Source organism: Pelmatolapia mariae, linkage group LG20, assembly GCF_036321145.2.
Source record: "Pelmatolapia mariae isolate MD_Pm_ZW linkage group LG20, Pm_UMD_F_2, whole genome shotgun sequence".
NCBI classification, from domain to species: Eukaryota; Metazoa; Chordata; class Actinopteri; order Cichliformes; family Cichlidae; genus Pelmatolapia; species Pelmatolapia mariae.
The window spans coordinates 36,306,019-36,333,895 of record NC_086244.1 but is presented as its reverse complement, the minus strand read 5'-3'; the positions used below and the strand labels follow the sequence as shown (position 1 = coordinate 36,333,895).

Genomic DNA, 27,877 nt, shown 5'->3' with positions numbered 1-27,877 from the left:
ACGTGGGAGCACATCTATTAAGTCAGACTTAATCAAGAGCGTGTTTGTTTCCTGTAAACAACACAAACAACAGACTTAAATGCATCGGCATTCTTAGTGAATGGTGCATTGATAATATAAAAAAGCATTTTAATTCAAATGGAATACAGTGTTAAATGACAAAGATGACTAATTTCTTTTAGGCAATCTCTGCTTTAGTCAGGAGGAAATAATTCACACTCCTTTGTTGAAGACAAATGTGAGATTTGATGGTGCTGCCACTAACCCAAATTCTCCTCTTCACTACTGCTGCATCCTGCCTTTGGGTGTGATTAAGAGATCCCTCTTTTTACATCATTTAAAGTCACGCCATTAAACGAGACTTGGCCACTGCGGTCATGTCTGTTTATTGTTCTGTGACCTGTTAAAGTCGGTTAATTAAAAAAACAAAAGTAAACGTCCATTTATAAAGTGTCTTTGTATTTTTTATTTTTGTTCCAAGCTGCTTAGTCTGCAGTACCAGCTTAGAATAATAAGCAATAAATGATATAAACTGTAAGATGATTATTGCAGTGGGCACACAAAGGTTTTTGTAGCCACTTTTCACTTTCCTTTTTCATAGTTTTCTGTGATTCCCCACTGGTTTCCCTGCCCAAATTTCCCTTTCAGTTTCGTATTGTTCATTAATCTTTCTGGTTGATTTCTATCCAGGTTTCTGCTTTAAAAAAAGGAATTGCAAAATGGTTTATTCCTCAAAGCTCTTTGAGAGATCCTCTTGCTCCACTGGGGTTAAAACTTCCCATACATCAATCCTCCAGTCACAAAGTTGCCAGTCTGGCCAGTATTGCTGGTCCCATATTCAGTGACCACAGGGGGTGTGCAGCCAGTCTGCGGGGTCTAATGCTCTTGTGGCTTTGACAAACCAAACAAAACTAGATTACTATAACCAGGATCTGGTGTCCTGAATCACCTAGTTAATCTCGGATCTTTCAAGAAACTTGGAGAGAGTGAGACTTGAATTACTGAAACACTAACATGGTGAAACAGCATAAAAGTAAGTTCCAGGAAAGGTTGTTTTATTCTACATTGTTATCTGTCCAGCACTGCGGAGGTTTATAATCCATCAGGAGGTCAAACACGTTCTCTTTTCACTCAAATGCATTCCTTCTGATTGAACAAAATGTCTGCACAATTTGCTTCACTCACATGATTAAGGTGACCCTACAGTCTCTTTGTTGTTATTGCAGCAGTTGCTTTAATAATTTTATTTTTCCCTTTTTCTTCCCTTCTCCATCTTTTTGCTCCCTTTCCCCTGTCTCCTGTGCTAATCAAACAGGCAGAACTGGTTGATGAGAGCTCAGTGAAGAAAATGATCCTGACCTTTGAGAAGAGGTCATACAAAAACCAGGAACTGAGGATTAAGTTTCCAGACAATCCAGAAAAGTAAGCCTATTACAGACAGAGTAATAAAGTCTTGTTTGACTTTATTCCAACAAACAAAACTATATGTGGTCTTAAGTGGATCTAAAGAAAAGAGAGGGTCTCAGCATTTCTAAGAAACACTGTCATTATGATCAAACTTATAATGTAAAACGTCTGATTTGTGTTATTAAACTAGGTTCATGGAGTCGGAGCTTGATCTGAATGACATTATCCAGGAAATGCATGTGATTGCTACGATGCCAGATCTCTACCACCTGCTGGTGGAGCTGATCGCCGTCCACTCACTACTGGGCCTCCTCAGTCATGAAAATACTGATATCCTTTCACGTTGAGATTGATTCAGATCACCTCTCTCTATTGAATGTTTTGTTACATAACATTGGTCTTTAAACTTGTTGTAAACGTAGCTAGTACAAAGAACCAAGGACAGGATAAGAACAATGAAAAAGAGCTAAGAGAGTAAAGATGTGTCAACTTTTTATTGAATTTGTTGCACACAATTTTTTTTTTTACTATAAACTTGCTCTTACTTTAAAACTGTAACAAAATACAATTTACTAAGTGAGTCATATTTCAGATTCAAAACCATATTGGAGTAAATGCATAAACCCTTAAAAATACACAAAATAAATATTACTGTAGCCATTAAAATAACTTCAGTGAAGGCACTGGTACTCAAGGTGCATCCCCCAACAACAAACCAAAAATATAGACCAAACTGGGCGATCAATTTGCATTGTGGGTAAAGTAGTCGCCTGGCTTTGAGAGGAAAAGAGAAAGCATTGATTTGGGTCCTTTTACTTCTACAGTATTATAGGATTGCAGAGTTAAATCGAGTATGGAGTATTGTTATTGGCCTGAGCCTGAGCCACATGTCGCCATAGCCGTGGTGGACCTGCTGCAGGAGCTGACAGATATTGACACACTGCATGAGAGCGAGGATGGTGCTGAGGTACTCATAGATGCTCTGGTGAGTACAAAAGTTTCATGAGTCTCTGATGAAATTGATGAAGCAGCACTGTTTGGAGTTAGTACTTAAGCTTCTTGGCTCTGGTGGAGAGAAATTGATTGCTAAGTCTTTGTTAATGAATCAAAAGTAAGGTTTCAGTTAAGTCTCACTTAGAAGCATTCATGGTTTTTGCTTTTATCTTTTTTGTGTGGTTTGAAACACAAATTACATTAAATTAAAATAATTCTAATAAAAAGCGTTGTATTAAAATAACTTCAAAGGGGAAACAAATCCACAAACATTAGTTCTTAGTAAAGCTGCCAGTGTCATTTACAGGGGCGCAAATGTCTGAAGTTACCTGTTGATTTATTTATTTAAAGTCTTTTTAATTATCTCTCAGCGGTGGGCTGTGACAGTTAAAAAAACATGATGGGATTAGCAACATGACAAGAACTCAGTCAAGAGGAAAAAATGGATTTCAGTATGTAGTTTGATCAGCATAATTATAGCATCGACTCTCCCACTCTTTCTTTTTCCGTTCTGTTTTCTTTGTCACCCTCCGGCTGTGTGTGTTGGCATCACTTCACTGTCGATGATCTCTCCCTGTCTCTCCATCTCTCTGTATATTTAGCCCCCTCATTCCTTTTTTTTTTTCTTTTCTAGTTCAGCCTGTCGTGCTGCCGGGCTTTCATAAATATTAGAGTGTCGTGATTCTCGATAGCCCATTATGTTTTTTGACATTTAGATCGACACAGACAAAGGTCAAATTACAATAATGTGCGGGTAAAGCCATGATGGAGAAAAGAAATGCATGCCTCTGTTTCTTCACACCTGTCACTGTGACACTTCATAAGAGAATCAGTTGACTTTTTTTCTCTGCTACACTTGACAACTTTGGTTGGGAGTCTTGGGAGTTTTTGAGTAGTTTGATCCCAATATTTTACACATCTGCGTGGCATTTTGTACATACTGATAAATTCAGTGCAACTTCATGAGGATAGCACTGTTTCTTACACCAGACCTGTGTTGTTGTTGTTTTTTTTTTAAAAAAAATGTCTATGTTAGCTAATTAAAGTTTATTCAATTACCTGGCATGGACTTAAAAAGTGACAGTAGAAGGGAGCGGGAGATTGACAGACGGATTGGTGCTGCGGCTGCAGTGATGTGGACGCTGTGCCAGTCTGTTGTGGTGAAGAGAGAGCTGAGTGTAAAAGCGAAGCTCTCAATTTACTGGTTGATCTACGTCCCTACCCTCACCCATGGTCACGAGCTGTGGGTAGTGACCGAAAGAACAACATCGCGGAAATGGGCTTCCTCTGAAGGGTGGCTGGCCTCTCTCTTAGAGATAGGGTGAGAAGTTCGGCCATCCGGAAGGGGTTCAGAGTAGAGCCGCTGTTCCTTCACATTGAAAGGAGCCAGTTGAGGTGGTTCAGGCATCTGACAAGGATGCCTCCTGGGCGCCTCCTGGGTGAGGTGTTCCGGGCATGTCCCACCGGGAGGAGGCTCCGGGGCAGACTGAGGACACGCTGGAGAGATTATATCTCTCGGCTGGCCTGGGAACACCTTGGTGTTCCCCCGGCCAAGCCGAAGGAGGTGGCTGGAGTGAGGGAGGTTTGGACTTCTCTGCTTGGGCTGCTGCCCCCACGACCTGGCCCCGGATAAGCCGAAGAGGATAGTTGGATGGATGGATGACCTCTGTGGATTTTTAGCACTTTCTATAGATGGTAGATTGGATTTTATAGGTGAAACCAGCACCATGGAACTTTGGTCGTGCTCTTTGAACAATTTCTGCAGTATAGTTGGTAGCATCATCCTGTTCTATTCAATGAGGTCACTGCAGAACATTACTCATAATATTAAAATACCTTCATTGGCTCAGCTTCTTCCTTTAATGCATGTTGCTAGCCCAAGTAAACACAGTACCAGCAGCAGAATGTGGGGATATCACATATAGCCTGACCAGTGAAAATCCTCTTTCTATCTGTGTTTAACTGCACATTTAATCCCTGCGATATGTAATTATGAATGGAAGTGTATTTGTAACAGTATGTCTCTGTTTTTTAATATGATAAACAAATGTTGCTGTAGTAAATGAAAGAAATCTGTCAGAACAACTCTTTGGGCTGAAAATGTAAAAAATAGTGTAATTTCAAAAAAATGACAGATTAGGTTCTGGTAGCTCAGCTCAAACTGTCCTGTGATTATAAAACAGATGGTTTCTGTTAATTCACGCAAAATTTTCTTTCACTGTCATATATTTAAACAAAACAATTTTACAGTAGATGGTGAAAAAACAGGAACTTTTGCCATTTATTTGTTTATCTATTACTTAATTACTTTGGCATAGTATTAGTGGCCATGGTGGAGGTCTTTATCTGCACAAAAAACTTTAAAGCTAAAATTTTTAAAGTTGTCTGAGTGGGTTGGATGGGACCGATTCTGGGACCCAGACCTCCTGATTGACATCCCTGATCTAGACAGTGTGAAAGAACCTGTTTCATTGGACCACACCTACTTGCTCTGTTTTCTGGTTCTCATGGTAACCTTCCTCTTTGCAGGCACATTAAGAGATAGATACGAATTACAGTGTGCAATGTCACCAGCAGGCACAGCTCTTTATGTAGCAAGCAGCAATGAATGGTTTGCACATTTGTCAGTTGTGGCCCTCATTAAGGTTTTCAGCAGTTGTGTTATTGTGCTGTTGGTCTGTATAGTAAGCCTTGGGCTTGTTGTCCTTCCTTAAGACATAATGGCGACTGCATACCACAATACCTCACAAGGACTGCCTTCCTTTGGCCTAACGCTGTCGCGTAGCAGGTGCCACTGTAAATAATTAATGAAATGTATTCACTTTATTGAATGGTTGGATGTATAGATGGTTTCTGTGGTGTTGCCCATGGGGCCTTTCTCTGAAATGGTCTTACAAACACAGAACAGAATATTAATGTTACTTTCTGTGTAAGTATAATATGTTGAAATACTGTTTGTTCTAAATAAGTGACACAGTCAAGTTAAGAACACATATCTGAGGCCTCTATCTGGGTTATATTGGTGTGTGATAGGAAGAACTGTAGATGAAGCAGGATAAACATCAGAAATTGCTGACAAAAGCTGGCTTTTGTGTGTGTTTGTGAGCTGGCTTCTTATATGATAGTGGGTGAGATAGTGACTCGGGTAGCTGTGCAGCGCTCGCAGGATGAAGGAATTTTATAAATGCAGTCCATTTACCATGCAATGGAGCGCCCATAAACCTCACTCTTCTTTACAGCTACTTCCAAGGGAAACAGTTTCAGGGCAGCAAAGGTTGGTTGAATCCATTTGTCTGTCCTCTTTGCTATAATGCCCTCGGCTCCTCTGTCCTTGCTGCCTGAAGGCCAGGTGGCATCCTTGATAAGATAAATCAAAATGATCCACGGTGGTCTCCAGTGGCTCATAAATCTGTGTTGACTGTCTTCTTTCATCTATAAGAGTACATTTATCCAGCCCGCTGGCACCTTGCAAGCTTTGTGTGGTTATGAGTCTCCAATCTTGACTTGACTGATAACATTTGGACATCGTCAGAGAGGCTCCAACAGGAAGCAAGCGTCTTCTGCAAAGACAAGTCTTAAAAGTGAACCATCTCTCTGTTATCCCTGGATAGTCTATATACATCTTTTCTTTTCTTTTTTTTGAGATGGAGACTGTAATTTTGTTTTCAGACAGGATAGACACAATCATCTGACAGACCTCCAACAAAGTGCAAGGGTGGGAGTGTTTCTAGAACATGAAAAAATATTGTCTTTGCTATGTTGCCTTTCACCAAAACCTTTAAAAGATGAAAAATTGTTTCTCCAAAAGTCTGATGAAGTTGTATATGACCTTTGGCAAAATTGTTTTAGAACCGTGACTTGAATTTCATCTTTGTGTGTCTGTAGTTGGAGGGTCAGGTGGTTGCCCTGCTGGTGCAGAATATGGAGCGTCTGGACGAGCAGGTGAAGGAGGAGGCTGATGGAATCTATAACACCCTCGGTAAGGAGACATAATCCAAAATCTTAGCAATGAAACTCCAATTTCTAGTTGTCCTAAAGTAAACTGTCATCACACTCGGGAAGAAAAAACATAAACAAAACAAAACACTGGATTTACAGTTAAACAAGGCTACATGTAATAATGTGTTTGTCAGCTAATTCCATATTTTATGCTTGAAAAAAGTAGTCCACTTTGGCTAAAATGACATTGAGTAATGGTTTAAAGGACTATACGCCGTGCTTTTTCAGCTGTGGAAATAACATGAATGTAACTTTGATTTCCTCAGTCGGGTAATGTCTGAAACTACAGCACTACCACCTGAAATAGAAGGACTGAAATACAGCTAATGTCATGTTGTTCTCATCTGTCCAACATATATGTAAAATAAATCAAGCAGTCAGTTGACGTTTTGGCATGAAGCAGTCAAACATTCATCATGGATTGAGTGGAATAGTAGACAAGTGAAACTGCCCAAACAAACCAGGTGGCAGGAATAAAAATTGGAATTGTTTATTTTTTTTAAACAGTCTGTTTCTGTCCTGTTGTTCAGTGGAGTGAATTCAAGTAATTCAAGTACTCCTCAGTAGTCTCATATGAGCTTTTTTTTATTTCTGTGTTGCTTGAATGCTTGAAGTTATCAGATTTTGGCCGTTGGTATTAACAACTACGAGGGCAATCCCAAAAGTAAGGTCTCCCGTTTTTTTAGAAATACAAACAACTGTTTATTTTCTATAATATTTACATCATTTTAAAGGTTAAAGAATAATTTATTTTTCAACATAATCGCCTTTTCAGTGGATGCATTTTTGTAGACGCTGCGGCAGTTTTAGAAGGCCCATGTCATACCAGCTCGCCGCCATGTCCTTCAGGAAGCGTTGAATCTGTCACCTCTTCATCGGAGCAGAATCGTCTACGGGACAAATGTTCTTTCAACTTAGGGAACAGGTGGTAGTCACTGCACCACTTGCGAAGGTTTTTGACATCCATGCACGGCTGTCCATACACTTTCGTCAATTAGCGTTGAATTTCAACCGGTTTAATGCCTTTTGCGTTCAAAAGTGGAATAACTGCGCGAACCTCGCACTTGGCGGTAGCGTTCAACGGGAGCTCCATTTTCAAGGGCTGCCAAGCCAAGATTGAGAATCCCAGCGAAGTCGTGCATGCTTCTTTCGGAGTGGAGAAAGCACCAACCACAACAGTGTGGCAAACAGCCGTACAAACAGTTTCCCCACCGCTTTGGAGATGTTACTTTTGGGATTGCCCTTGTACATATTTCGATGAGTGAGCAGATTCTTATTTGTTATATTTATTATTTGTTTATAGATACATTTTTCCACCCACCACATGTTTTATTCGTTCTAATTCTGTGGCTGCACTAATTATGTGACCCTTTGCAGAGTTGATGCTGCAGGATTCTTCTACTTTCTGATTTTATCAGAATAAAATAGAAAAAAAAAAACATGTTCTGATTATTTTCTAAAATACTAGTATTATACGGCAAACAACTCTTACATTTATAGATATTTATACTCATGTTGCACAGTAACAGTGTGCTTTAACACTCAGAGATCCTGCCTAATAACTTTATTTGGTCTGCTCTTTAGTTGCAGTAATAACACTTACAGCTGCTTGTTGAATATCTAGGAGGGCAGAAATTTCACAAACTGACGTATTGTAGCGGTGGCATGCTATCATAGACCCATGACCAGTGAGCTCTTTAGAATGACCCAATCTTTCACAAATGCTGTAAAGCCAGACTGAACAGCTAGGTGCTTGAGTTTTTTTTTTTTTAAATGTATATATTTATTTTCTTATTATATAATCCTGAGGCAATGGGACTGAAAACACCTGAACTGTCTTAAAACTAAAGCTAAAGACATTCACTGCACATTTGTAGTTTGTAAGCAAATAAAATCTTAGTCCCCCCCCCCCCTTAAAATGTAGTTTTTATTATTTTTGTATTTTAGTGACCTATTTTTTTTTTTTTACATTTTAGTAACCATAATTAATTTTTAGGGGGCATGTTTGGCTGAAGAAAAACCTTTTTTGTTTTTTTTCTTTTTAATGTGTTTGCTGTAATGCTTGTGTTCAGTTTTTTCCCTGAACTTCAGAAATCAGTAAATATTTAAGTTGCTCATGTAACACATAATAAGGGCTACAATTTATACCAAGTTCCAAGTGAGCAGCATAAGCAATAAACACTGGACGCCACCGTAAATGCAGAGTTGTTCATATGCAAAACAAGGGAGACTCCTATTTGGTGTCCTATCTCAGGTGCTGCAGAGAGTCTGGTCCTAAATTCAACACTATAAAAACAGACTTGGTTAAAAATAGCACCTCAGTAAGATTTGAATATTTTGAGCAAGAATAATTGGCAAAGCGTGCCTTCTTTTTAGAACTGAAACTTGGCAAGTGTTTCCAGAGGGAGGTGTGCCTGTAAGGTGTGTATGAGCCAGGGTTAAGTCGTTGGGCAGTGCAGTGACAGGAAGTCCTTGCAGACTTGGGTTATACATCATAGAGGCTATAGACTAACTTTATTTGTATTCTGTTAGCAGTGTGTCCCCCTGTTGCCAGCTGCCCTAGAAATTTTCAGTGACAGTGAAAGGAAGCTGTCAATGTCTCTAGCACCAACTCTTTGGAGGTTTTATACCTTTTCAGAGCCTACCATAAAAGTCATAAGAGTTTCTGGGGAGTAATAATTGTATACACAAGGTCCTGGAGAGGGCATGGGCCAGCAGATAGTTTGAAAAGTCCTGGTCTCTGTATTTAGCCCCACATGAATCAGACTTTTCTGCCTCTCAGCTCTTTTTGTGTAGAATGAGTCTACTGAGACGATTTTTTTCCTCTTTGTTGCCAGATTGAGGCCGAGTGTCAAGAGGGCTGTTTAGGTGTGTGTATTTGGCTCTGTGTATGAGGGTTATATCGTGGGGGCAGTGCTTGTGCATCCTCTGCTCAAGTTTGTGTGTGCGAGTTATCAAGGGAGCTCTCCAAGCTTGAATAAGCCTTTTGTCTGCCTTGGCTGCTCTCTACTCTGAGCCGGCTGTCCTCCAGGATGCTGTCTGTCTGCTCTGTTTGAATCACTGATAAAGGCCCATCTCTCCCTCAGCACCCTGTCACTTCATCCCCTGTTTCACTCTTTCAATTATTTCCCTGTCATCTGCAGCTGTTCTCTCCAGATGTTTTTGCTTTATTTCAGTTTTTATGCTCTTGCAAAACTCTTCCCTTTGTCATCTTGTTATCTCCTCATTCACTCTGTTTTCCATCCTTCATCCCTGACACTGTCTTCCCGTCCCCTTTTCCCTCCCTTCTGCTTTTCCTCTGCCCTCCTTCCTGTTAATCTTCCTCTTTCCCCCTGGTGTCATGAACACCCCACAATGTCTTTTGCTCTCTCCGAACCCCTCTGCACTTAGTCTACTGTGATGGAGACATCAAGTCTTTCTGATGATAACATTAAAGAAGAAGCTGGGACAGAAAACAGATTAACCCTCTATAAAACTGCACCATGTTGTAAAGTCAGAGAATTATTTTTGACTAATAGTTGATTTTGATATTAAGCTTAGAAATAAAACGACATTGCACACAAAGGAACCCAGAGCAACACAGATTAAACATAAATGTTAAGAAATGCTTCTATAATGAGGCAGAAAGTGGATTAGTCACATCCGGGCAATTCTTAATCCATTAAATAAGATTGGCATTGGTTTTGATATCAATCTGGCAGATTTTGATGTCTATCAGAAATCCTTTTAGAAACTTACTTAGAATGAAGGGCTGATCTTAACAATAAAGGCTGAACTATGGTGTTGTGTGTTGCAGCCATCATTGAGAACATGGCAGAGTTCAGACCAGGCATGTGCACAGAGGCTGCCCAGCAGGGACTCATGCAGTGGCTGCTCAAGAGAATCAAGGTAAGAACGGGAATATTGTTTTAAGTTGCCCCAAGAAGGGTACGTGATTGGTTTGTCAGGTTGTTAGCAGGATTTGATTCATTTTTTAAATTTTTTCCACCAGAAGGCCAACTTAGAAGTTTGTAACGGTGGAATCAATCTGGATTAATAAATTTCTTTTTAATGATTATTTGTTGTTGCAAGCTATTGAGCCTTTACAAATACATATCACATTAAATGTCATCATCATGTTCTTAAGCAAATATCAAAAACTAATCCAGAGTTTTCAGCGTCCTTCTCGATTTTTAGACCCAACCTAAAACAAAATATTTTGAGGATAAAATATGTCGTGACTTCTGTGTTATGGAGTTTATTTTCCAGTATTTCGATGTTGAGTTAGCATTTGCCTTTAGTTCCCTTGACTTTAAGACCTTCACGTAGTGTTAAGCTATCTTGCTCCTAAAGGTGTTTGAATGAATTCTCATAGAAATTGTTGCGGGTGTAGAGTGAGCTCATGTTAACAATCTGTTAAAATTAGGCTTAGATCCACCAAGGTCTTCGAGGTCAACTTAATTATTTGTTGGAGTGTGGTGTGTGTTGTGAAGACACAAAGTACAGTATAAAATAATGTCACATATGACCTCTGACCTCTCCTTCAGGGTCAGTTGATTGATCTGAAGGTGAAAGTGATAATAATCCAAAGTATAGAGCTATTTTAAAACTATATTTCTTCTATTGTTTGTTTTGATGACATATAGGGAATGATCTACGTCAGAGGTTCCCAAAGTGTGGGGCCCGCCCCCTAGGGGGGGTGCTGAGCCATTGCAGGGGGGGCGCGGGATGAAAATAAAAAGAATGCTTGGACACTGCTAGCATAAAGGACAGGTTTTTGACGGGGCTCCCACACAAACGCAAAGCAGGAGATGAAGCATCGCCAAATATGTTTCCAAACCAACTTCATTCCAAGCCAAATACTACAAAATATGGTGAAGCATATCTTCCCTTTGGTTTCACCTGCACAATTGCCGAGGCAGGTCTCTGCGACAGAATTAGTTTCCCTTGCGTCGGGAGCACGCGCTGGGCTCTCCAAATCACGGACAAACAGAATCCCACATTCTTGATTTTTAGTTCACAAACACTTCTTGTAATAAATAACTACTCCTGACATTTTGGAGATGTTAGCTCTTTATACAGTAAAGTTACAGTGGGATACAAATAATATCAGGCTGATCCTGCCCAATTTGTTCCCTCTGTCTAAATCACGGACAAACAGACTCCTACAGTTGTTTATGTTTTTGAACCCATTTTGCACCGAGAGGCATTTTTTGAAAAATGTATTGATAGCAATGTTGAATATTATTACACAGGAAAAAAAACGACTACATGTAAAATAATCACACCGTGACGCCTCTGCCTTTCTAAATGGAGGGACAGTAACTGCGTGTGTATATGTAAGCGTGTAAAAACTGCAGATAGTCAGATTAACAGTATTTTGTCTCTATCTGCCATTCTGCAATTCATCTCATGTAAACAATAACATGGCGCACAGTGTGACGTGAAAAAAGGCACATACCTTTGACGTTGCGTGACAAACTCTGTATTCCTCGTCCACACGGAAACGCAAAAAACGGCGTTTAAAAAAAAAAAAAAATCTCAGTTTTCGGTGATTCGAAACGCCGTTTACATGTGGACGAAAGATCCAAACGCATAGAAACAGCTGCGTTTTCAAAAATACCCATTTAAGTGTGGACGTAGCGTAAAAGAGTTTGGAGATTATTTTATTACTACCCGTAATTTATTGAAGATTACTTGTATTTGCTTAATTGTTTACTAAATGTTTGAGGTGTGAAATAAACCGCAATGGAGCAAAATATGGGTGTGTGTGGTTGGAGGTTTGTGCAGAGGGGAGGGGGGTTAGGTGGTGGGGGGGCACGAACATTTTTCTTGTAAAACAAAGGGGGGCCCAGCAAAAAAAGTTTGGGAACCACTGATCTACGTTATGATGTACGTTACTTTAGCTCTCTGATTTCTTCTTCAAGGTCAGATAAGGTCAAACCATAAAATGCCTTTAATCTTTAAAACTGTGCTTAAAGTCCTACTGACATTGTTTAGATTGGCAACATTTAGGAAATGATACTGGTATAGAGCGACTTTAAATATCACATCATAGTTGGCAAATATCAAGTCATGTTTTACCTCTGATGTCACTTTTAAATTTCACATCTGCCTTTCAAGTTGACCTCAAAATATGTCATATCTTTAAAGAGTGTGTTGTCAAGAGAAAGAGAATGAGCTCCAGAGTTAGTTAGAAATGTACTGTAGGAAAATATTATATAATAAGATGAAGTTACTCATGTCCAGTTATTTACAAATCAATGCCTGTTATCATTACCTAGTCCTACAAAATGTTTGTGTAAAGCTAACATGTGTCATGCTACCCTTTTTACTACGAACTTCTTAAAGTAGGTTTAAAAAGAACAAAGAAAACAAAATGAATATATACGAAATGTAATACAAATACTGCCCAGAGAGTGAGCTGCCTTGGTGGAGGTTTGTGTTCTCTGAGTGTTTTTTTTTTGGTTAATTTTTTGTATTTGGAGTTTCTGTAAACCAGAAAATAGAAGCAAGAATTTCAGTTTAAAGAAAGAAACAAACAAGTTTGTTGTAAAATATGTTTTGATTTCCAAATTCTCATAAAAACCACAAGCCTCCACCCGAAAACTAAGCACAGCTTCTCAAGATGAGTAGTAATTAGATTTTGGTCTCTTTCCCTCTCCCTCTAAGGCAAAGATGCCTTTTGATGCTAACAAGCTTTACTGCAGTGAAATCCTGGCCATCTTGCTGCAGAACAATGACAGTAAGTGTGTCTCACTAAATGGTTTGTGGATTCCAAATGATATTAGTTTATCTTTCATATTTTTGCCAACCTATTTCCATTCTTTTCATTCCTTTTTTCTGCGCGTTTAGGCTTAGTCATGGTCTGTCGCAGCCTTATCTTATTGTGTCCTTTCCGTGCTCCCTTTTCCCTCCCTACATATTTTTCCTCTGTGTTACCTTTTCTTTTTCTCTTCCTTTCTTTTTCCTTCCACCACTTTATGACTTCATGTTACCTTTTAATGTTTCTCGTTCTCATTGTGCATTTGCCGTCTTTCCCGCTAACACTAAAAACCCAGTAGAGCCTCACATAGCTACAGAACTATCTGGTCCTTAAACAAGTAATCGTTAATGGTACAAGTTACATTGACATTCAGCTGGAGTTGTCTCATTTTAAGCTCACCACCCTTCTCTTTCACTCGCGCTGCCTCCATCCTATTCCACTTATCTTTCGAACACAAAATATAATGTAAATCTAAAAAAAAAAATGTTCTTTTACAAAAGAACATTTTTCTTTCTTTCGAGAAATGCTGCCAGAAATGATGTACCTTATTTGAAGTAAGAGTAAGGCAAATCACACAGCTGCTAAGAAAATGCCAGTTTGGAAAGAGCCTTGATGTGCTAATTTTAATGTTGAATTGGATTTAAAACTGGACTCTGAAAGAGTGCATTTTAAAATTCAGCATCCCATCCCAGTCCATAAATAGCATGAAAATTGATCATGTTCTCCAGCTCATTCAGCTGTTTATTGTAAAGCGAGCAAAGAAAGGTAAAGGGGGAAAAAGTCATAGCACATAATATTATTAGTGTTGTGTGTGCCACTTTCTAATGTCAATTTATAGGACGTGTGAGTGTGTGCCAGTTGGGTCTGCTGAGAAGCAGAGGTGTGTTGTGTAATGCTCAGGTCTACATGGAATAACTTGTGAGGATGTGTATTTGTCAATGCCCTCATTTTTCCTCATTTGCTGACTCTCTGGAGGTCCCTCGTAGCAGTTGTGTTCCTCAGTATTTATGCCTCTGAAGCACTTCTGTCGTCCCCACATTTCTCTTGTTTTCCTCTTTCTCTGTCCACTTAAACATTCTTTTTCCTGCTTTCTGTCCTCCCCGCTGCTCACTAAATGTCTTTTTTTGCCACCATCTCGACATGATCTCCCTGCTGTCTTTTCCTCTTTATTTTTCTCCTTCACAGATACCAGAGAACTACTGGGTGAGATGGATGGCATTGATGTGTTACTGCAGCAACTATCTGTAAGATTTTTGCTTTTTTTTTTTCCTTCTATTTTTAGTTTCTTCTGTGCACTACCCTTCATATTTTCCCAACAGCCCTTTGAGGCATACACGGGTGAAGCTTTAGTATTTCTCTAATATGAGCTTCTCCAGATCCAAGAATTAACTAGAACTCCACCACACAGTACTATACAGGTCCACATGTAACATTGAATGCCTCATTTTGATCTTTCTAGAGGACTGCTAATGTTTTTAATAAACCATATCAGAATGTCAAATATAGTAGCCCTGATTTAGACTGCTGTGTGAATCTTTGTAGAGCCTATAATGTAACCTGCGTAAGCGCCTAACGTCATCGCTGACATTTGTGAGTCCTGCTATTGATGTTATGATTATTAGTTGTTATACTGAAACAATAATTGTCGACAGTACTGAACAGCCCAAGCACAATAGTTGAGTGCTGCGTTGACTCGATGTGTAGTTTTTAGGGAGGTGCGCATTAGTTTACACCAGAGGGGTTTGAGGTTACACCGGAGCCTCGGTGTAGAATTCCTGCTGAAGCATAAATCCGTGGTAAATTGTTAGAAATGTGCATACTATGTATCCTTTCAAAATGCTTCCTTTGTTCTCCCGCCTACCTTCTCCAGGTGTTCAAGCGTCACAACCCGTCCACAGCTGAAGAGCAGGAGATGATGGAGAACCTGTTTGACGCTCTGTGTTCCTGCCTCATGCTGCCCTCCAATCGTGACCGCTTCCTCAGAGGTGAAGGGCTTCAGCTGATGAATCTCATGCTGAGGTGAGGCTGTGTAAGACGTTGTAGAAATGTAGAAGTGGAACATTCCCTGATGGCTTCATGCTGTAGATGCTCAGTTTTTACCTGGTTGAGAGCCACCCACAATGTCTGCATCTCACATTAACACACTTTTTTTTCTTATGATACTCAGCTACATATTGCACGCTAAAGCCAAGTGTAATTTAGGTTCAGTCTTGTTAACCCTCTACAGAAATCAGCTTTCACTCTCCTGCTGTTGCAGATGTCGACTACGATGTTTTACTTCCCAGTTTCTCTACAAATTGAGTGCTTGGTGGTGGGCCTCTTTGACAGTTCATTCATGTTAACTGTTGCTGTTCACAGCATCTGCCCAGTTAGTGTTTTTGTTTGGCAAGGTAGTGCTATCATTTACTGCCATGATAATAACTACTGCTTACAAAACATTTTTAATCTTACGGTGGAAACTGTGATATTTCAGGAACTTGATATTGCCATACTAGTAGAGCAGGACGATATGGCCAAAAATATTTATCACGATATACATTTGAAAATTTGAGATAACGATATAACTGATGATATAATTGACACTAGACAAAATACTTTACAATCCACAACTTTATTAGTGCAAAAAAAAACCCCCATCAGTGTATTTTCACTTAAACAAGCAGCTGTTTTTTATGTGCATTAAAGTTATATAAACATTTAACTGTTCAAATGCAAATTCCTCGCTGACAGTTTAACCAAAAGATATTTCCAGTGGAAATTGGCTGACATATCCTCAGCATAACCATGTATAACATTCACAAAACTTAAAAAGAGGTTATACACACACAATATGGTAATATTATGTTAAAGCACAGTACGTATCACTCCGCGAGGCTCCTGCCTACGATAGCTGTAATGCGATCCGATACCGATACTTTGTACAAAAACTTAATGTTTCATTGTATTTCATAATACAATATATAATTGTATTATGTAATTCTAATAATATAGCTTCGTAATGATTACAGGACATCAGACTACTTGTTCTTATTGCTTAATAATACAGAATTATCATATAGAAATAAAAAAAACCCGAAGTTGTGCGCTATTTGAGCACGTTGCCTGCCTGCAGCACTAAAGGACTCCGCGAGAGACGTCTCTCTCCCACTAGCAGCACCTGTCCATATTCATACATAAGGCACACGGGATTTTAAAGGGCACTGTCGATTTTCAGAAAAATCAAAGGATTGATTTTAAGTGTGCCGTATTTTCCAAAAAACACGGTAATAACGACGGCCCGCTAGCATGCTCTACCAAAAATAGTGCTTTGGTGTATCTGACGGACGAAAGCTAAACCAGTTCCACACCACTGAAGTTGCAGCATTTTTACAAACCAATTCTGGTTCATCCGTTTCATTCAATGACCCGCTTTCGCCCTTCCGCTTTCGCCGCCTTGCTTTTTCCGCCATGTGCATATGAAAACAAAGGCACTGCGCATGCGCGTTTTACCCATATTCTATCGCGATATTTCATTTTCTTATCGTTGCCCAACATTATACCGGTATTACTGTGAACAGTATGATATGGCCCAGCCCTACATACTAGCTTGTCTTTACAACATATGGATGCAACGTGTAAAAACTTGGTGCTTATTGTTTTGTCCATTATTCATACAACCTTTTAGAAAAGTCAAACTCCAAGGTAAAACAGAGTTCAGGCAATTCAAGGTTCAATTTATTAAATTTTGTCCTTGCCTGGCAACAGGATATTATAACAGTAAAAATCTATCCATATCTTTTTTTTAATAAAAACTAGTGCAGAACTTATGGCTCGCACAGTCAGAAAAAATAAATTATTCAAGGAACAATAAACTGTGTAAGAGAACTCCTTCATGTATTTGTGAGCTTTAGGAAACCTTGGACTTTAGAGCTCTAATTTTTTGCTGCAAAATCTCAACATTTGTGCTATGACAGCTTTCAATTTTAGATTATACTGTAATCTACAGCTTATAGCCGTAGATAGTAAGCAGCTACTTGCAACTGGTTGCTGAATGTACAGATTTAATGGAACCCCCACCCCCCCAGTTGCAAGTAAGTCGCGGTCTTATTGTTGCTCTAGTGTGACTGAGGCATAAAGCAGAATCATCAGTCCTGTGCAGTTGAAACAGGGCACTCATTTTAATAATTAGACTGGTTTAGTGCTCTGCCATAAAAATTGATATATGGGTGAATTACTGCAAATGCAGTAATTGCTACATGAGAACTAATTAAATGTGAATAGATAAAACTTAGTGACGCTACTTGCCATATACCTGGCGACAGTTTAGTTTCATCTGCATCATAGATACCGTACATGAACATGTTTGTTGCAATATTGAGTACCAATGAACAGTATCACTTCCACGAATCCAGAAATAGAACTTGGTGTATGAACTTTGTTCTCAGAGTAGTAACGTACAGAAGTACTATAAGTGAAACTTTAAATGACTTCTTCAGTGATATAAAAATAAACATTAAATGTCTTGATATAGAATGGGGCCCTTCTGGCACAGCTTTCCTTACGCTTCTACTCTATGCCTGCCGTTTCTGCCAGTCCAATCAATCAACAGCTGGTGGACTGCAGCACCGCAGAGATGTGACCTTAAAGACTCATAAAGACGCATTACACGCCTTTATGAAACCTTCACAGCTTCTGCATTATTGTGCTAATAATCACATCACTGGTCACGCAGATTTAATGCTTGGATCAATATCTCATTATTGGAATGCAGAACCCTTTTTCTGGTAAATCATCTACCAGGGGAAAGGAGAGAGAGTCAGAAAAGGAGGTGGCGGAGTAATTACAACAACATATGACGGAGCAGAATATATAACTCTGGGAATGTTGTAAATGTCTTCTTTAGAAAGAAACAAGTTCTGTAATTTTTCACTTATGAGCACTTCATTGTGCAAGGACGACCTTTATTTGACGCTAAATTCGTACAGAGAAAAATTCAATTTTATCACATAAATAATCTTGCTGCAGCCCTCAGTCTTCATGTATTCATTACCTCCCTAACAACATGTCAACAATGTTCCCTCTAAGCTGCGCGCATGTGCAATTGCGCACTGCTGGCACGGTCTCTGCACACAGAAAATCTGCGTTGCGCACAAAAAAAAAATCTAACCTGAATTGAAATTAAAATTAATACTTTAACAATTCTGTTTTGCAGTGTTAGTCAGTAAGTGACTGGCTGCTCCCGTATGGGATTAGAACGATGCCACCTTATCCCATAGTCCAGCCAATAATGCAATTCACATTTGTATATACGCAGCTAATCAACGTGGTTGACAGGCTATGACAGCGTCTTTATGTGCCGACACCGGGGTTTTAGCTAGCAAAGCGGCGTGGCTGATGTGGAGTGAAGTCACGTTAATGACAACGTGTACAACCATTGGAGATGTGAGCAGGACAGACGGAACAACTGACAGAAAAAGTGTGGACTTTATACCAGTTTTTAAATTGTGTTGATTGGCCACGTAAAACCAGAGTTATGATAAAATTATATGCAATGTTTGGTTTTCTTCCTGAATACTGTCGTTGTTTATATTTACTGCGGGAAGAAACGGTAAAAACGGCGTTTTATAAGGAAAACGCTCGAAAGCACTCTCTGCCTGTGAGCAAAAACAAAAACAAAAAAACCCACCCTTTCCTATTGGTGGAAAAATGTACCATGTCGATCAATCAAAAAATAATATGGTAACATGGCATTTAGTTGTTTAGGAATGGGGGGAAGTTTTAGGAGTGACGGCGGTGTTTTGAGATGTGAGAGATTTTCGACGTTTAGCGCAAATCTTGTGTAGTTAGTGTGTAGTGTAGTCAATAGTTTTGTTGTGTGTGTCAGAACAATGAGGCGACTACTGAATGTTACAGGAGTGATACATCTCCTGTTGTCAGACCTGCAGGTATCAGGCTGTTGTTCTCCTTTATCTCATAGTGGACAGAAATTATGTTTTGGAGGGGCACAAATAATTTGTGTGGCATCAAATTTGATTCAGAACACCTGATTGTTCTGTAAATAGTTTGAAATGTTTATTTAAAAAAAACGCCTTGGCTGCATTTTTAGGTAAAGAGCTGCAAAAAACTTTGTTGTTTGCATAACTCCGTTACTTTTTTGAAGAAGTAACTACATAATTAATTGCCCAACATTGGTCATTATATACTGTATTTTGCAGACAGAGAGTTACAGGACTCTCTCCCAGACCACAGACTCATACTCATAATACAAGTCAGAGCTTTATAAAAAAAAAAGAAAAAAGAAAAAAAAAGAAAGTTGTGTTTTAAAAATTGGCGTTCAAGTTATTTTTACTTCCAATAGTGTTAACATACTACACAGGTCATGAACAAGATTTTTTTAATTTTCATTGTAAGTGGGCTAAAGCAGTTAATTAAAAGTAGTCTAACATAAATGTAAATGCTGTAATTTGATTATTTTAATAAACCATGTAACTTGGATGGATTCGATGCTGGCGTGACCACAGTGCACACGTCTGCTGTTGCTCACAGTGGTCCAAGGGACCGCTCAGGGAGCTTATGTGTTCGCTTAGACACATGAAAAATTAGAGGGAACATTGCATGTCAATATCATAGTCAAGCTATTAGCCTGCATTGGATATGTACCTCTCAAATATCACATTTATGTTCTTTTGTTCATTCATTCATATCTATCGACAGACAGACAGATAGATATAGAGACACACACACATCTGCAGCAGAGGGATGATGGAAACATTTGTCTCATCTGCTCCTTACTGATGGTGAACACATTGCTGTATAGAGCAATGCTTCAATAATTTTAACTTAACTTCATTAACTTTTCCATTGTCTTGACCAGAGGTTCCCAAAGTGTGGGGCCTGCCCCCTAGGGGCAAAAAAAGAACGTTTGGACACTGCTAGCATCATTGACAGGTTTTTGACGGGGCTCCCACACAAACGCAAGTTTTTCTTGTAAAACAAAGGGGGGCCCAGCAAAAAAAGTTTGGGAACCACTGGTCTTGACTTCCAGCTGACCCTTCTAGGTCAAAAAAAAAGACCTAGTATAAGAAGTATTCTTAGTTCTTTACTTGTTACATAATCTGTCATGTTATAGCTTTATTCCAAAACTATAAGTAGTGGGCAGTTTCTCCCATTCTACTTTTTTGGATGGATGGGGCACGTTGGAGCATAGTCATTTTTAAATCTCTCCAGAGATGTTTAATAGGGTTCAAATCTGGGATCTAATTAGGTCACTCAAGGACATTCAGAATGGTGTGGAAGATACCCCTTTGTTATCATGGCTGTGTGCTTAGGTTAGTTGGAAGATTAACCAGAGTGCTCTGGAGAAGGTTATTACCAAGGATGTTTCTGTGTTTTTCCCTTGAACATGACTCGTCTTGCAGTTCGTGCTGCCAGAAAAGATCCCCACAGCGTGATATTGCCTCCACCATACTTCACTGTAGGGATGCTATTGACCAGGTGATGAGTGGTGCCTGGTTTCCTCCAGGCATGACGCTTGGCATTGAGGCCAGCGAGTTTAGTCTTTGTTTCATCAGACCAGAGAATTTTGTTTATCATGGTCAGCGCGTCCTTTATGCCTTTTGCTGAACTCCAACAGGGCTGTCATGTGCCTATTTTGAAAAGTGATTAGTGGAGTGCTGCAGAAATGGTTGGCGTTCTGGAAGGTTTCCTCTCCTCACAGAGCAATGCTGGAGCTTTGTTAGATTAACCATCAGGCTTTGCACTAAGGTCCAGTATAAGATGAATAAGGATAATTTTGGTTTAAAAGAGAGATGTAAATTAGAATAAAGATTCACTTTAAACACCAGATCACTTATATATTCCTTATATTTATGATAAACCGCCAACATGCCTAACAAAATAACCCCACATCATACAAAATGTAGCGTTTTTGATCTTTGAGTTACAAAGTAACCAAGATAAACAGAATAATAAAAAAATGAAAAGCTGCTCTACTCACTGTGACACTTCGATCAAAAGCTCAATTTCAGACCTCTTCAGCCTCATATAACATAAAAGATTTGAGACCTGGTGTCTTGATGAATTCCTGGCAGAGCTATATTTGTTAGACCCGCCACTGAAACAGAGTTTTATCAGAGCAGTTTTACAAACACACAGTAAGACTTTTAAATGCATCAGCATTCATACAAGTTCCTATTAATGTAGTTCCCTGTCTTTTCCAGTGGGATGTAGCCATTTTCTGATCAATCCTCGTAACTGTCTTGCTCAGGTTAATAAACTCTTTTCCAGGTTCTTTGACTTTGTTCTTCGGTTTAGTCTAATCTAGAATCTGACTGAAATCGAAAACATACTGCTGCTGTCATGCTTGTATCCACTAGATACAACCCACAATCCATTTTTTATGTGACAGCAGAGTAGTTCATGACACCAGGACTTTGAGTTAAGTCAGCTGTCTGCTAGCTGAATTGGCTTCCCTTCAGAAGGTTCCCTTCTGAAAGTACACTGCATATCGCTCCCCCTTGCCCTTCACTGCCGTCCATCATATATAATGTGTCTGTCTGCAGAACCAGACACAACTGCCTGAAATATGTGTCCCTCCTGTGAGATAAACACTGTCATCTGTCATTGGTGGGAATGGAGGAAGTGACACTTTGATAGACAGCTACATTTCCTACAAGAAGTGTGTAGAGCAGACGGGGTTGATGCAAAGAGAAGAGAACAGCATATCCTCGTTATTACTACAATAAATTGATGATGAAAAACAGATGACAATTCATCTTGTCGTGTTTACTCGTTTTCTTTTATTAGTAAAAGCATATATGAGTTTCCATGCATTACATTGGGCCGACAGCCTTTAGTGATATACAGCTTAATAAATGATGTGAGTGGAGAGTATAGGCAACATTTCATTGTTGCTTAGCAAGCTTGCACGTTCCTGAACGTCTCAAATCTCTCATGCTTAATACTGTGAGTGTTGTTTTACAACTTGTACAAATCAGCTCTTTAAAACTGCACTTATTTGTTGTGAATCAAATATAAAGCAGCTGTGTGTTTGTAAGATATGATTTTTAGTCTGTAAAATGCTGTGAAATGCTAAGAGTTATTTAGACCAAGCCCTGGCTTTGAAGAGAGGTACTCGAGGGATGTGACAGTCATATAGATACTGAAAGATAATATTATATGTTTATGCACTGCTAAACCGTCAACAACACCTACAGCTACCATAAAGAAAGTTTGTTTTAACAGTGCTGCAAGGATTGTCAGGCAGCTGTTTGAGGAATTTTCTGAACCACTACAGAAGTTTAAAGTTGCCACGCAAAAAGGCCAAGTATTTCTCAGTAAATTGGCAAACCTCATGCTGAGGAGAACAGCGAAAAAAGTATTCTTTTATTTTAGATCTGGATCACTTGTATGTTTTGTTTGCAGATAAGAAAACATTCCAAAAGCCAGAAGCAAGTGCTGAAATCCCTTTTACATGGTGCTTGATAACAAGTGTTTGCACAAGTAATTCTTCATGCACTCCACTGTTTATTTTAAGTGCTTAAAATTTCCAGCAGCATAATTGTCAAATACCTTGTTTTTTTGTATCTGTTAATTCTAGTGATAATGTAAAGTTGTGGTCCAATTTAATCCATGTTGTTTGACTCAGTTACTGCAGGAATAAATATATATTGTTTTTCTGTTAGAAATGAGAACATGCACCTCAAGGCTGAAATTTCATGTAGATATAAATGCATAAAAAAATGGCATGTCTGTTATCGGTGTCTCGATACCGTTAGCTAGACTTTTCCAGGACAAAATAAAAAAGCCTGCATTTAAGATTTATTCAGTGTTTCTTCTCTATCCTGCAGAGAAAAGAAGATGTCCCGAACCAGTGCTCTGAAAGTCCTGGACCATGGAATGATTGGACCAGAAGGAACAGATAACTGCCATAAATTTGTGGACATCTTGGGGTTGCGAACAATCTTCCCGCTTTTCATGAAAACTCCCAAGAAGATGAGAAAAACTGGTGTTTCAGAGCGGGAGCATGAAGGTCAGTTACTAATTACAGCAGGTCAGCAAGGCTGTGTTCAGCTGTAATCTTGTTACCTTGTTTTGATCTCTTGGAGTAGAGTGACACATTGGTTCAAGCAATGAAAAAGAAATTATTGCAACATTTCTAAATTGCGTAAAATCTAGGGGGACAAAATATTGATGGGATTGGACTGTTTTTGGTTTTATTTTCTCTGAGACATTATCAATACACTGGTGCCAGTGTATTGACTTTTCCACTGTGTGTCAGTACTTCATTACTCCTCATGGTGGCACTTTTCAAATGACTACAAAGCACAGCGTTTGAGAGCAGGGAAAAGGCAAAAACCTGAACAGATGCATTAAATTGATCCAGCCTTGAAATTGGTTAATGTTAGTCGGATAAACTTTTTGCATTTTTTTCTTCTTTAAGTTAAACAGATATTGTGATGTGTTAAAGATAATTGTTTTGAATAATGTTGAACATCACAGAGTTGCTGTATTGCGATTCTAGGTTTTAAATGGGCACTGGGACTAAATGATAAAACACTGTAGCTTTAATAAACTCGGCTGCTCACAGAACTAAACAAACTGTGGTTCATTTTTAATTGTGACCATACCAGAAAAGACATGTCCCTCTTTAAACCTTTGTATGAGGGGCAGCAGCTCTCTTTTTAAAGTTATGGTGACTCTTCAGAATCAGAATACTTTATTAATCCCTAGGGAAATTATGTGGGTTACAGTTGCTCCAGTACAGTAGCATCAACAAAAACAAACTAGACTATATATCAACACAATATGTTAAGATATGAGGTAGAGCTGGGCGATATGACCCAAAGTTCATATCTCGATATTTTTTAGCTGGGTGGCGATATACGATATATATCTCGTTTTTTTTTTTTGTTTTGTTTTTTTTAAGCCATGAGGTAAGCACAAAAAGAGTTCTTAGTCAAAGCTGCGTCCCATTTATTAAATAATAATAATGCTCCATAAATAAAAGAAAACAATGTTGTTTTTGTGCATAACAAAGAGCTCACAATTGTGCAGTCAAAATGTAAACTAACAGACACTGAGCATAATAACAAAGACAGATTTCGCAGCTGCTCTGTTCCCAACTTCTACTGCGTGACTGACAGCCTGGAGTTTGAAATCTGCTTCGTAACCATGTCTCTTAACAGGTGCCATTTATGGTCCTTATACACACACAATACGGTAATATTACGTTGAAGCACAGTACGTATCACTCCGCGAGGCTCCTCGGTAGCTGTAATGCTCCGACAATCCATCAAGCGGTGCAGCTCCGTAGCTTACCAAAGTCGTACTAAAACATTTATTGACAGATTGCTGAGCGCCGTGTACCACATAAAATCGGTTCGCGGTCAGTAAGCACAACCAGAATTCATACATAAGGCGCACTGTCGAATTTTGAGAAAATGAAAGGATTTTAGGCTGTGCAGCCCACAGGGGCTGCATGTCGTTAGCGCGGTTAGCTCGCTAACACGTTGATGCCGTCCAACCCCATGCACGGGGCGATCCGCAGTAACTCGTTAACGGAGATTTGCCGTTTTCATCTTGTCGTTGCCTGCAGGTGAAGCGATGGGGGAGGAGGGGGAGTTGTGTTCAGTGAAGGAGAGGCAAGGCCGAGTAACGCAGCGTAAAGACAAAAGTGGACGAAAGAGAGGCAAACTTGCGGTTCCACAACTATAATTATAACGTAACATATACTATATCGATATAAAGGATATTGTCACATCTTATATCTCGTATGAAAATATATCGATATTTTTTAAAAACTCGATATATCGTCCAGTCCTAATATGAGGAATAGCACAATATATACAAGTCACCGAGCAATAAATATTCAGGGTTTGCAGATGTGATTATAAATAAATATCAAGAAATTGACAGCAACATTACAGAATAAAGGCTGACAGTGCCCATTTACGCAAGTGCAAAAAGTCATTTGCAAGGCAGAAATGCAGAAAACCTGTTGGTTCAGATTCACATTTAGGTGTAGAGCTACATAGCTTGTACTTATTTTGCATTACAATCTAAGTTTGTTCAAGATCGTCTACATGATGATCAAAAGTATTGGGGCTACTTTGCCTAACAGTCTTCATAATTTTGGTTATTTGTCAAATTAAAAAAAAAATAAATACATTTTGCTGACCATGCTAATTGAAATGATTATAGTAATCAAGCCAAGGTCACTTGTTTCTGCTCCTGTTTTCTAGTTTTCTGCAACGTCTAGTCACACTCATTTCCTGCAGGCACACTCAGTCCTAATCTGCTCATGTATCATGGTTTGCTACCTCTTTGGCCTGTCAGTTTACACTATCAATCCAATCTTGATTGATTTTCCTGCCTGTGCTCTCGAACCTCTCTTGTCTCTGAGTGAGCGATAGGAAGCGCAAACGAGAGACGGCGAGAGAAACGTAGGTTCGTGTCATACACGACAAGCGAGTAAAAATGGAGAGGAGACTGAAGGAAGAAGAGGTAGACAGCTTGTCCATCTCTCTGCCCTTTGTTTGATTATCAACGTCCGAGACGTAAAATCCTTCCTCTCCTTCTGTTCGTATTAATTAGGTTTCATATGTCAGCTGGGGCTTGCTTGCTCTGCAGAGAAGAACAAATTGTCTTCCATTGTGTCCCGTTTTCACCCAGGGACTCAATAAATTAACCTTTGACCCCCTTGAAGAGCAGGACCAAGATAATAAAGCCCCCCCTCAGTGTGTTGAAGCCTCTGGCAGGGCAGACATACTCTTAAAGGACTAATGTGGAAATCCATCCCCAAGGTTCTCCCAGCCCTTGAATTTTGACAAATGTGGTCTTCATGGGTTTGTATTTGACAACATAAGCTGTGTTTGGAGATCAACAGTGTGATATGCAGTAATGATTAAAGAGGTCAAGATCAGAATCAGAAAATGATGTTTTTAGGCCAAATCAAACCATGCTCAGTTGGGCTGTTTTGTGGTCTTCAAGGGAAAAACTGGGGAATTACTACTGGTCCTTTTTATAGGCATCATTTAATGACATTATTATTATTCTTTAAAAAAAAAAAACAAAACATAAATGCAGAACAGTTTCTACTGAAGGTGGAATTAGGCAGGTGGAATCTATTACATATGCACTAAATGCATTTCTCTTAAATGTCAAGATTTTCAACTTCTCTTGTAAACTGCAAACTACAAAAATGTTCAAAAATATTACATTTTTGGATTTGGAGAGCTAAAATATTTTCCCTCCTATGGAATGTGAGGTCTTTTAATTAAATGGGTGGCTGTGTCTCTGGAGGTGTCGCAAGCCATCCACTAATGCGAACGTGAGTGGTTTGATCCCTGGCTCCTTCAGTTTCGAAAGCATCACTTGGAGTGGTAGCTATAGAGTGCTTAAACACATACATCAAAGTGCTGTATTAAATGTGTGTATGAACAAATTTCTGCATTTCTCTTAACAGTTCAAGATATCTATTAGAGCTGGGCGATATAAGATTTTTTCATATCATGATATGTTTTTTTCATTTCAGGCGATAACGATATATATCACGATATAAGCCAAATAACTATATTTGTAAGATTTAAATGTGCCGTTGCTCACAAGTAAAATGTGAAATAATCAGCAGCTTGTCTTGATTTTAATATTTATTTCCCATATTAAGTTCAACAGGGTAGATGTACTTAAGGAACATGAGACTTTTTCAGATAAATAAAGGCAAATATTGCAAACTACACAAAAGGCAGCCACTAAAGCGTTTAAGTTTCAAAATAGAACAAACAAAACAGACTACTAAATTCTCAATTCCGCTTAGAAACAAAATATTAATTCTAAAAATAAATCTTAGTTTGTGAGAGAAAGAAAGGAAAAAAAACGCCACGGCTCGCGATAAGGAGCCGGCTCGCGATGTTCACGTCAAAGATTCGGCTCTAGAGCCATTTCGTTCGCGACCGACACGGCGGCTGGTTGCTTCCCAAACAACTACACATGTGCGGCTTGGCACTTGTGCTGTACGTAACAAGTCACGTGACGTGACGCTGCGGCTGTGATTGGTTCAGCTCTGCGCTACTTAATTTGGATTGGCTGTTCTTCTTTTCTTTTCTTTTTTTTAAGAGAGCAAGAGAGAGACGAGGTCTATCGCAATAGTTAAATTTTTCTATCGAGAAAAAGTTATTTCGCAATACATATCGTTATCGTTCTATCGCCGAGCTCTAATATCTATTATTGATAAAGAGGAAAAGGTTATACCAGCAAGACCAAAATACTGCACATATTTCCTGTCAGATATAAGCAACAGGCATACAATCAATTCAAAATTGTCTTTTAAGTGTTTTGTTTATTCAAATTTTTTATGCAGCATTACATCAACTAGTAAATTACATACTTTTTATTGAAACATTGTGTGTCCGTGTGTGTGTGTGTGTGTGTGTATGTGTGGCTAATGCTAAAGCAACTGGTGTGTGGCACACCAGCTGCTTTAGCTACCTTTTTACTTTACTTATATTTACTTTGTTGAACTTGTGTGGACAGCTGTTTGCCTCCACCACTGTGCATGAAGCAGACTAATTCTGATTTTGTGCATCTCTACTATTTTCTATTTTATTATTTTTATTTTATTTTATTTTTTTTCAAATACAAACATAATCATTGGGGGGGAGGGGGACTCAAAATAACTTCATAGAATCAATATAGTGCTCCTAGTTTGATATTAGGCACATGTTATTATTACTGTTATTATTCTCAGTGGTTACA

General features: G+C 39.0%; 1 protein-coding gene across 1 annotated transcript in view; it reads left to right on the top strand.

Moving 5' to 3' along the window:
- The window catches only part of ctnnbl1 (catenin, beta like 1), a 68,683-nt gene that overhangs the window by 1,763 nt on the left and 39,043 nt on the right, over positions 1-27,877 (top strand). The window contains exons 3-11 of the mRNA XM_063463929.1: positions 1,316-1,422; positions 1,598-1,737; positions 2,295-2,392; positions 6,286-6,379; positions 10,196-10,287; positions 13,051-13,123; positions 14,330-14,388; positions 15,015-15,163; positions 22,972-23,153. Coding sequence (XP_063319999.1) covers positions 1,316-1,422; positions 1,598-1,737; positions 2,295-2,392; positions 6,286-6,379; positions 10,196-10,287; positions 13,051-13,123; positions 14,330-14,388; positions 15,015-15,163; positions 22,972-23,153 — 994 coding nt within the window. The remainder of the gene's footprint in view (positions 1-1,315; positions 1,423-1,597; positions 1,738-2,294; positions 2,393-6,285; positions 6,380-10,195; positions 10,288-13,050; positions 13,124-14,329; positions 14,389-15,014; positions 15,164-22,971; positions 23,154-27,877) is intronic.